The sequence below is a fragment of the Anguilla rostrata genome, chromosome 5, assembly GCF_018555375.3.
Source record: "Anguilla rostrata isolate EN2019 chromosome 5, ASM1855537v3, whole genome shotgun sequence".
NCBI lineage: Eukaryota > Metazoa > Chordata > Actinopteri > Anguilliformes > Anguillidae > Anguilla > Anguilla rostrata.
The window spans coordinates 35057362-35069208 of NC_057937.1; the positions used below are offsets into that span (position 1 = coordinate 35057362).

Consider the following 11847-nt stretch of genomic DNA (forward strand, 5'->3'; position numbering starts at 1 on the left):
AACTAGTAAATAGATTAATTGGAGACACGGCGACTTGTAACCTGTTGGTTCATTGGAAGTTGTCACATGAAAGATACATTTTATGTACAATACTTAAAATCTCATATGGAGATATGTAATGTTGTAATGAAATGTTCAGTGCAGAGAAACAAGTATGGGTATATGGTGGTACTTTTTTGTGACCTTATGATCAGCCTGTGTCAAGAAACGCGACCAAATGTTTTATTTATTTTAATGTTTTAATCATGCCATTAACGTAGTCGTTTTTTCAGAGTCTATGATAAGATAAGAAAGTAGCAGCGGCGGTTGGAAAAGGGCTGACAACAGGTGGAGACCAATAGCCAGTTTAAAAGGAAGTTTTCCGCCCCACCAATTTTCAGTTTACCAACCGCCGCTGGAAATGAAGGACTGGCCTTTTAACACATTGAAAACTCGGCTGGGCTAATACCGAATGACAGAACTTATATTACAATAGTGGTCGAAGTGGTCTTCCCAGCCTCAGATGTTTACACGGCCATACTAGCCACAAGTCGCCTCTGTAGTTTAATAACGACCAACGTCATATAACGTCATCTGCAGGAAATTTATATTACTTGCAGTGACTTTATATAAAAGTAATGCACTGACTGATGAAAAATGCGGCCTTAAATTAAGTGAACTTGATGCATGAATACGAACTTATCCATTTGTTTATAAATTAGATTGTATCTCTCTATTAATTTTTGGACTACTTCCTGTATTGCAAAATGACTGATTTACCATGATTTAATTTACTGTTCCCTTGATGAAACAAGCATTTGTCCTTAATTTTGAGTCAGTATAATGGGTCAGTCAGTATTGAGTATGTGAGTCAGTATTTTTCACAAACAAGTTTGGCAAGTTGAGTAACCACCAAAATTAAGAAGGGGTAAAGTAGAATAAAATAAACAGAACACTTGCTTTTATTTGATTGCTTCATTGTTGTCTTCCTGACATTCAGGGGAAATCGGCAGGTTGTCTGAAAGAACTGGGGGGCAGCATTTAAATGAGTTTTATTTACTCATTACAATGGTCTCGTACAATTTCATGCTTCCGAGAACAATGTGAAAGACTTGCAAATACAATACATATGACTTGTATTCATGACACAGTTGAAAATCATGAAAATATATTTGAAAATATTTTAAATTCTAATGAATACCTGTTAACATTAACATTCGGTCAATAAGCATACCATACGCGTTTACGTGCAGTATGCGTGCAGCAATGGGGAGCAGGTTGCGGATGCGCTTCATCCGAAGATGAGCTGGTACGTGAGAACGTGTGCGTCGCTGAACACGTAGAGCTGCTGGTCGCGGGGGTTGTAGTTGAGCGAGTGGATGTTGTCGGACATCTTCTTGATGCGCAGCCCCAGGCCGTACCTCTCCTGCCCGGAGACCGTGTCCATGGCGTAGAAGATCTCCTCGTTCTGCTTGTCCACGTAGCGCGTGGCGTACAGGACGCCGCAGGCCACGAAGGTGTTGGTGACGGTCCGCTTGTGTAGCGAGGTGCGCCAGGTGCGGCCCAGGGTGGGAGGGCTGCCGAGCTCCACCTCGCTCAGGACCACGTTCCCGTAATTTTCGAGGGTGGCGTAGACCACCCAGACGCCCGACTCGTCGGTGGACACGTCCATATCGGTGTAGCCGTAGCAGGTGGCCAGGTGGCAGAAGGGGAACTTGTTGTTGTGTCCGGCGTTGGGCAGGGGAGCGGTGGTGATGGTACGGTCGGTCATGTTGAAGCGGCAGAGGGAGGGTGAGTTGTAGCAGCCGTAGTACAGGGCGCCGCCGTACATGGCCACGTTGGGACCCTGCACCGTGTTGGTGGTGGGGTTCCCAGAGGCAATGGAGACATCCTCGGCATTCACGCCCAAGACGATGGCACTGTGGCTGCTGTACCAGCGAACGTAGTTGGCATAGATGTTGCTGCTGGTCAGGGCCACCAGCCAGTACCAGTCTTCCTTCCCTTTGACAGGCATGGGGTCGCGACCCCAGGCGCCAAACGCGTATGACGTCCCGTATTGAGTGATGGTGTAGGTACTGGGACCCGTCACGTTTAGCAGGTGCCCATGGATGCAGTTTCCTACAGAGCGGCAGAGTAAGTAAGAGGAACATGACAAAGAACTGAGTGAGTGTGTGCTAACTTTTAAATATGCAGAGAAAGGGTACTTAACTCTGATAACTTTGTTGGAAAAAGTTATTTAATTCTGAAAACTTAGTTGAAAAAAGTTACTTAAGTCTGACAACTTAGTTGAATAAGGTACTTGACTCTGACATGTACGTGGTGTCAAGTTGTTATTCAATATTTCACAGGTATCCAAGCAGGCGAGTCTTACCAGGCACAGGTATAATGGGTGGGGCCACTGTCACCTGCAGTTCAGCCTGGCATTGTTCTAGGGTCTTCATCAGCTGCTGATTCTTCTTCTGTTTCTCTACAATGTTTGTGTGGTCAAACTTCTCCAGAGACTCCATCTCCATTCTCATGTTCTTCAACTGAGGGTGGCATAGATCTGTATTAACGTAGACCCCTTTCACATGCACAAACACACTTATGCACATATAAAGACCCTCTCTCTCTGTCTCACACAAACACACACACACACACAGAAAACCTCTTTCACACATACCAGTGGTGACTGTGCAGGGGAGCTAAGGTAAGCCTAGCCTCCTCTATAAAATCATCTGTTTTTTTATGTTCCATTTGACTCTTATTTCAGAATTTTAAAAAAGAGTAAATGTAAACAGCAATTTACAATACAGTGGGTTACTTCATTTCCATTTTGACAAAAATATTTTGCAAAGTAGTTGCTATTGACCATTTTTTTAAATACCCTCTTGTTAAGTTCAAGTCCAACCTATGTCCCAAAGTTTACCCTTGAGACTGAAGGGCAAGCATGCTTTTTATCCATCCTATGGTTGTATTTTTAGAGGCTGTACGTTGTGTTCTACTCTGTTATATTCAAGTAGCTCATAATGTTCTGTCTGACGGGAGCTGGATGAGCAGCTATGTGAGCCAGATGTCCAGGCAGTATGGGGTAAGCTGGCATTTATTTCAGGGAAGCAATATGTACCCGCAAGAACAGTGAAAATGTCAACTATTGGATAAAATTGTTCTATACAACGTGTTGTATTGTAGATTAACATCCAGAACACCCAGACATCAGGCTCTCTGACTGTCCTGAAGGTTGGGGACAGTGGTGGCTGCACAGTGTCTTTGTTATGATATAGAGAAAATTGAGCGGTGTTGACTTACTTAAAATTGAGCTTACTACAGAAATGAAACACCCTGAAAATTGTGTCTGGAGTGACACGTGCTGACTGTATTGCTTCACTATCGCAAGACTGTGGAGTGGTGGCGTGGTAAGGGCGCCATCTGCAGGTGGAGAAGGGGCTATTCATCCGGCATGCAACTGCAACTTCAGACAATTTGGTAATCATCGGTATAACTTTATCTGTTCTGCCCTCGGTAAGATCTGGGGCAGGAATGAAAGATGCATGCTGGAGCTGAACTAAATGGCCTGGACTAATAAGGATCTTCCCTGCTCCTTTTGTGTCTGTTTGTTGTACAATGAATGAAACCTGTGTGTGTCGAACATCTACGGACTGTGTAGTTTGTGGGGAGATCAACATCCAAAACTGTTGCAAAGACTAAGGTGGATTCTTTCTCCTCAAACCAACAACCCCTCACACCCACAAATTGTACGTTCTCACTCAAGCGAGCAAGGGTTCAGGTTCTCCCATATGAGAAGTTTCTGTGTTGGCAGGCTTGTCAATGCTCTTAATGAGTTCTTCTCTGACGTCTGCATCTTCGGACACTTTGATGAATAAAATTACCCATAATTCTCTGCAGCATTGTGACGTTCCAGACAAAAAACAATTACAACAGCAATGAGGTCATGTTTTTCGCTAATACTCAAGCCACACATACACACACACATACACACACACACCACTCCGTTCAACCACCGTCATACTTTTGTGGTCGTTACCTATATTACTCATTTTTGTTCCCCTCAGATGCAATGTGTTCTTTGGCACTTGTACACAGGGATCCTCACCTTTGTGCTAATGTCTGCGGTTAGGCCCTGGTGATCAGTAGTAGTGGTGTTGAGTTTTGTAATGAGGTCCAGGATTTCAGCCAGCTCAATCTCAATGATGCGCAAGGCTACTGCCATGAAAAGGTCCCCTTCTTGGGCAGACCCATCATTGTCACTCTCATCCTCCAGTTCTAACACATCGACCTCCAGCTGCCGGAGGCGGTAGTGCAGTTTGTCCAGGAGAATGTTCACTTCTGACATCTAAAAGAAAAGGTATATTCAAAACTTGTGTATGTTCTTACTGAAAACGAAAGAGCAGAAACACCCTTCCAGGATTATAATGAAATGCACAGTTTGCCAGACCCTAACATGAACTGCCCACCATATTATTGGTTGATAAGATACACTCCTACTGCGGCTAATGCAGAAACAAATGTCGTTCCCTTACTGAGTGAGCAGTGATTGCCAGGACAGGGCAAAGCCTTATCTGGAGCCATATCCATATATTTGGATCTTGATAAAGCTTTCCAAAAGCTTTACAAAATTATACAGTTTCCAATTTATTTTAATTACTACAGTATATAAGGGCTGTGACTAGCAGTGACAAAAACAGTTGAACTTGTTAGTGTTTCACAAGCAACTGTGTCTGTGGAGATATCAGCACAGTATACAGTCAGCACAAGGGAAAGATATCATCAGCAAAGGACTGGTATCTCCATTTTGTCAATTCACTACCTGTAGAAAAAAAGTACCTCCTGCACTCTGTACAAAAAAATCTAATAGATTTTATTGACTAGTCTAGTGCAGACTAATTTTATGAAACTGACTGTCCTTCATTTTAGCCCACGATACATCCTGGTTGGGATGTGTGGATCATTTTGTTCAAAGGGTCGACCACCATTTCCCTCATGACTAGAGAGTAACTGTGTGCTGTTCCTTTCATAATGACATACTTTGCTTGGGCAACATTTGTGTCACTGACAGCACATGATAGCTCCACCCATTTTGGGGCTATTGAAGCCCCTCCCTTCCATCACTGTACTGGTTACTGCGTTGCAGCCACTTGCAAATCCATACTTTGTTACACTGGGTGGCGTTGTGGTTAAAACTGTTCTGTGGACGCACAGCTTGTTGGTACCTTCTGTGAGGTGATCCTGCGGGTGCAGTCAGTGGCACCAGACAGGACGTTCTGCAGTCGAGCCATGGGGAAGGTGAGCCCGGAATTATTCAGCTCACAGGTGCATTCCTGAGATTTCTCAGCCCCCTTTGTCACCTGCAGGATCAGAAAAGCAATCCCAGTGGAACAGATATATATATATACAAATATAACCGATATATATATACAGATATAACAGATATATATATATATATATATATATACACACACACACACATGTAACAGATATATATATATATACATACATACACATACACACACACACACACACACACACACATATATATAGTAAGATATGTAGTGCTTAGATTATGGTCTTAGAGAGGGAAACATAGTAAATTTGATATAATAATATATTGTTTCTAAGAAAGTGGCCTGCCCTCCCCTTGATCAAACCAAATGTTATTGCGGCAATTCAAAATCCCCTGATACCCTAATCTAGGCTGACAACCTATGGGTCTCACCTCTGGCAGAGTTTGTCTCAGAAGAGACAGACCAGAAGACACAGGACACCATATCGGGGGTCAGAGACCCCGCACGGCTACATGCCTAATATTTCCTTTCTCCATTTCCTCTTTAAGTTTGAATGCAATGTTTTTGGTAGGTCAGACCTTGTCATAAATTAAGTCTGATCCCCCTTCCATTCTCTCCTACACTTTATCTCGGTATCACCCAATCAGGACAAACATCCTCAAACCATGCTGAGTATGGTCTTTAAGACTGCCACAGGAAAAAAGGTTGTTGAGTTGTGTTTGTGTTTGTATTTCAGAGCCTTGGAGAATAGGAATTTTCCTGTTTTTATTTTGGTGGTGTTTCCTTGGTTGTGTGTTCTTAGCTGGTTTCCTTTCATCCTGTGGTGCTTAAACTGGAAGTGGGTGATACTTTGGCAAAGTCTGGCTTATCCATCTCTCTCTTTCTTTTCTGGTATTTCATAATCACTTGTTTAATGTTTTGTATAATGTCTTCTGTTTTGTAATTTGAAGTAGTGGGTTCAAATCTGCATTCAATAAAGAATGTATGATTTCAATTTGTTAATGTAATTGACTGCTTCATATTGAATTCAATTATTTAATCTTAAAACCTGGTATTGAGCTTGCTTTGCCTTGTTGGTTGATTCCACCAGTTTTCTGTAGACTGACCTATCAATGAATTCAGAGATTTAATTTATAATTCTAATTTTAAACATAATTATTAAATTAAATTAAATTAAATATATTTTACACGTAGGTAAAAGTGAGGGGTCCTGGCACGTAATATCGCTTGTGTTCAATATTCAGAGTGCTGAACATTTTAACAAAGGCATTGACTGTTGGAACTGCTGGATTCAGAAAATAAGAATATTTTTAGTTAATCCTTGCCTGTCCCACAATATGTATAGTGGAAGTCTTGTCAAAAGCTCTTGCCATGCAATGTATGCTTGGTGCTTGTTGCAAAAAGACTGATCTAATTGAGTCAACTGCAAGTCCCTAAGAAGAACGTATGTTGTGAAAAAACATAAGGAAAATAATAAAATTGTCATTAATAAAAATTAAAAAATGAATTCCTTGGGTATGTGGCACCCATTTTTCTGGGTGCCGCCATTGAAATGTATAAATATCGTACCTTCTCTGTGTCAGACAGAGTAGACTCATATCACTGCGTGTCTGTTTGTGCGGTCCACGCTGCATGAACAAAGCTAATTATTCACATCCAAACGCCGAAACAGAGCACGGTGATTTTTCTACCACAATATATATCAACAAGAGTTTCGATTTTATGTGCGCAATCATTTTATGAAGAGCAGGTGTCACTGTTTTAAATGGTGGCTATCCCCTTTGGAACCAAACTTGTGTGGCTTGTGACTTTGAAATAGAGGAGGATAAAATCTTGCTTTCATCTGAACATTAGTCTCAATCTGTTTTTTAACACATTTTTTCCTATTGTTACCTCATCAGCAAGAGACCACAGCATGACATGGTTGATATCTGACAATGTTTTAAGCGACACTTTAATTACAATGACACTTAAATTATTAGCATGTAAATTCTGTGTGCAAAGTATATTCCAAAATGAAATCAACTGTATTTAAAAGTGCATTTTAGTAATTTTGTAATGAATAAAATTAACATGAATATCCAGTGAGCTTATCCATCATTGACCTGTATACACATATACATCCTGTATATTATATTATTATATACAATATAACCAGAATTCCCATTAGTAACATATTCTTATAAAGTTGATTTATATATAAAGAGAAAATATATTCTTTGGATACCCTGACCTTATTCTGTCTGTTCTGACAACAATCTACATACCTGACCACTGCTTCACACTGCTGCCCTGACCATTGCTCCTGAAGGACTTTTATTCCCCTTAGTTAATTACCAATCCTTACCTGTGCCAAGACAGAGAGGATCACAGTGGCCATCACTGTGTAAACACGCAAGGTCTTCATGGTTGGTGAGAGGAGAAAGCAACTGATTCTGAAGTAGGGAACTTGTTATCAGTATTCGCACATGGCAGCGTTATCATGTGACCATCAGGAAGTAGTATGAGCTTACACATAAGGAAAGTTTTGAGGTAAGGCAGGGAAGAGGAACTGAAAGGGGGTTGTGGTAAGAAGTGTTGAGTGAGCAGGACATTACAAGTGGAAGTGGTCAGTAGATTGCTAAACTGAGATAGTACAGTTAGGAGAAACCCACAAAGCTGGGGAAATCTTTTTGAAATTTGAAACTCAGCATATCAGAACTTTGTTGCTGACCATGTGCATCTTTTTATGGCCACAGTTCACCATTTTAAAACAGATACATCCAGCAGGATAATGCACCATGTCAGAAAGCACGCATCAAGCTGGTTCTACAATAACTTCTGTTTGCTCCAATCCAATTGCCTGCACCAGTCACCAGCGCTAACCTTTGGGAGGAGGTTTGCAGCATGAATGTGTAGCCGAAGCATGATGCTATCGAGTCAGCTTTGACCAGAATGTAAAGCACTGTCTCCAGTTCTTTGTTGAATCCATGCCATGAAGAATTCAGGCTGTTCTGGATGCAAAATGTGGTGCTACCCAGTGCTGATAAAGGTGTGCTTAATAAAGTGACTACTGAGTGCATATATTATACTTTGTATAACACACATTGCTCATCAGTAGAATATAAAACATTTTCAACTGCAGAGCGTGTGGTCTACACTTTGTGCACACGGTTTAGTATAAGTTTTTTTTTTTTTTAACCTTTATAAGTCAGAATCTTGAAGTGTATCTATATCTCTGATATTTACTGTACCTTCAGAAAGATTTCACCCCCATTGGTTATTTCTTTTTACTGTGATACAAAATCAAAAATGTTATTTTTTCCACTCCTATATGTTTAACTTATTACTTTCTATAATATGAAAATGAAAGATGTCTTTGTAATTATATTACAAGTAAAACCTGAAAATTACTTTATTGATAAGTATTCCCTTTGTGTATACAACCTAAATAGGGCCGGGTGTATTTACTTTTCTGGAGTGATCACACAAAATAAGTTAAGGTCCAACTCTTTTAATTTAGAATTTACCTGTTCTACTGAAACAGCAGATCAGACAGCTGCCATGAAGGTCAAGGAATTGCCTTTGGAACTTTGAGATTAAGTTGGTAGAAGACAAAGAGCTTGGAACCTTCCTAGGATAAAGCACAACCCAGAAAGGTACTCGTCAGAGAAGTAACCAGAAGGTCAGCTACAATTCTAACGATGTCACAGAGCTGAAATGGGAGAAACTGTCCAGAGATCAGCAGTCCTCAATTCTTAATAGATTAGGCCTCTTTCTGAGAGTAGCTGGACAGAAGACTGGCTTGGCAAAAGTCACTTCTGAAAAGTCATGCCAGACATTTGCCAGGAACCATGTGACAAACCCAGACACTGTGTGGAAGAATGTGTTGCGGTCTGACGAGACTAATGTTGAGCTCTTTGCCTTGGAAACAAAGTGCTATTTGTGGCACCAACCAAACACAGCCAATCACCCTGGAAACATCATCACTACCATCAAGTGTGGTGGTGGCAGTGTCATGCTATGGCAGTATCATGCTTGTTTCCATCAGGAACAAGATGGAAGGAGCTAAATATTGGCAAATCCTTGAGTACAACCTGTTTTAGTCCACAGGAAATCTGCATTTAGGGAGATAAGTCATGTACCAACAGGGCAATGACCCAGAGCACATAAAAACTACAAAATAATAGCTCGAAATGGCCCAGCCCAGTCCAATACCATTGAAAATCAGTGGTATGACCTTAAAATTGCTATCTACTGACATTCTCCATCTAACTTGGCAAAGTTGGAACAAAACTGCACAAATGAAAATAGAAAATATTCCAGGTTTAGAAAGTTAGAAAGTTTATATATATACACCCATTGGCCACTTCATTAGGTGACAGGAGTGGCACCCGGTGTGGTCTTCTGCTGCTGTAGCCCATCTGCTTCAAGGTTTGACGTGGTGTACATTCAGAGATGCTCTTCTGCATACCTCGGTTGTAACGAGTGGTTATTTGAGTTACTGTTGCCTTTCTATCAGCTCAAACCAGTCTGGCCATTCTCCTCTGACCTCTGCCATCAACAAGGCATTTTTCGCCCAGAGAACGGCCGCTCACTGGATATTTTCTCTTTTTCGGACCATTCTCTGTAAACCCTAGAGATCGTTGTGCGTGAAAATCCCAGTAGATCAGCAGTTACTGAAATACTCAAACCAGCCCGTCTGGCACCAACAACCATGCCACATTCAAAGTCACTTAAATAACCTTTCTTCCCCATTCTGATGCTTGGTTTGAACTTCGGCAGATTGTCTTGACCATGTCTACATGCCTAAATGCATTGAGTTGCTGCCACGTGATTGGCTGAGTAGATATTTGCATTACGGGTGCAGTTTGCAGTTGAACAGGTGTACCTAATGAAGTGGCCGGTGAGTGTATATATATATGTATGTATGCATGTGTGTATGTATATACAGTGAGCACCATAATTCATTGGACAGTGACACATTTTTTGTTATTTTGGTTCGGTACTCTAGCACTTTGAGTTTGAAAGGATACAATGACAATGAGGTTGAAGTGCAGACTGTCAGCTTTAATTTGAAGGTATTTTCATCCATATCAGATGAACCGTTTAGAAATCACAGCACCTTTTGTACATGGTCCCTTCATTTTAAGGTACTACAAGTATTTGTTGAACTGGCTTCACAGATGTGTTTCGTTAGGCAGGTGTATTAATTTGTGGCGTTAGTGAATGCAGAAGAGATCTGTTGATGTCTAGTCTTGATTCTAGACTTTGCAATTGCCTTTGGAGATTGTTGTTGGGGTGTGACAACATGAGGAAGACAGCAGTGTCGATGCAAATTAAGCTGGCCGTCATAAGGCTCAGAAATGAAAATCAATCAATTAGGAACATTGCAGAAACCCTGGGCATGCCCAAGTCAACAGTTGGGTTCAGCATTAACAAGAGAAAAACAACTGGTGAACTCAATTATGTCAAAAAACCTGGTAGACCGAGGAAGACCACTGTAGTGGATGACTGGAGAATACTCTCTATGGTGGAAAAAACCCCCCTGACAACAGCCCAACAGATCAAAAACACTCTCCTGGATAAAGGTGTAGATGTGTCAAAGTCTACCATATGTAGAAGACTACACCAGCAGGACTACAGAGGGTACACTACAAGATGCAAACCACTGATAAGTCTGAAGAACAGAAAGGCGAGATTACAGTTTTCTAAAAAGCACCTAAAAAGCCCCAAGAGTTCTGGAACAAAGTCTTGTGGACAGATGAGACAAAGATTAACATGTACCAGAGTGATAGAAAGAGGAAAGTGTGGAGAAAAAAAGGAAATGCCCACGATCCAAAGCATACCATCTCATCCGTGAAACATGGTGGAGGGGGTGTTATGGCTTGGGCCTGTATGGCTGCCAGTGGAACGGGCCCACTTGTCTTCATCTATGATGTGACTGCAGACAGGAGTAGAACAATGAATTCTGAAGTCTACAGAAATATTTTATCTGCTCAGATAAAACCAAATGCCGAAACATACTGCTAGAACAACTAAGGGGTTTTTGACGGCCAAAAAGTGAAAATCCTTGACTGGCCGAGTCAATCACCGGATCTGAATCCAGTTGAACATCTATTTTACATGCTGAAGAGGAGACTGAAGGCAAAAAGTCCCCGAAACAAGCAGGAACTGAAGATGGCTGCAGTACAGGCCTAGCACAGCATCACCAGGGAAGATACCAGCGTCTGATGATGTCTATGCGTCGCAGACTTCAAGCAGTCATTGCATGCAAAGAATATGCGACCAAATATTTGAAATGATTACTTTATTCTACATTATGTTAAACTGTCCAATATATTTTGATGCCCGAAAATGGGGGGACTATGTACAAAAGCTGAGTACTGTCATCATTTCTAAACGGTTCATCCGATATGTATGACAATACCCTCAAATTAAAGCTGACAGTCTGCACTTTGTCATTGTATCCTTTCAAACTCAAAGTGCTGGAGTACAGAACCAAAATAACAAAAAATGTGTCACTGTCCAATGAATTATGGTGCTCACTGTATATATATATATATATATATATATATATACTGTAATTTATATTAAATTAACAACA

The 11847-nt window shown here is 41.1% G+C and overlaps 1 protein-coding gene across 1 annotated transcript; it reads right to left on the reverse strand.

Moving 5' to 3' along the window:
* Positions 1-1014: 1014 nt before the first annotated feature.
* On the reverse strand, positions 1015-7767 carry LOC135255133 (olfactomedin-4-like). The gene is made up of 5 exons (XM_064335904.1): positions 7609-7767; positions 5190-5324; positions 4073-4312; positions 2351-2507; positions 1015-2097 (listed from the first exon to the last, which is right to left on the reverse strand). Exons 1-5 carry the CDS (start codon positions 7666-7668, stop codon positions 1271-1273), a joined length of 1419 nt encoding a protein of 472 aa, XP_064191974.1. The 5' UTR covers positions 7669-7767; the 3' UTR covers positions 1015-1270.
* Between the last annotated feature and the right edge of the window lie 4080 nt (positions 7768-11847).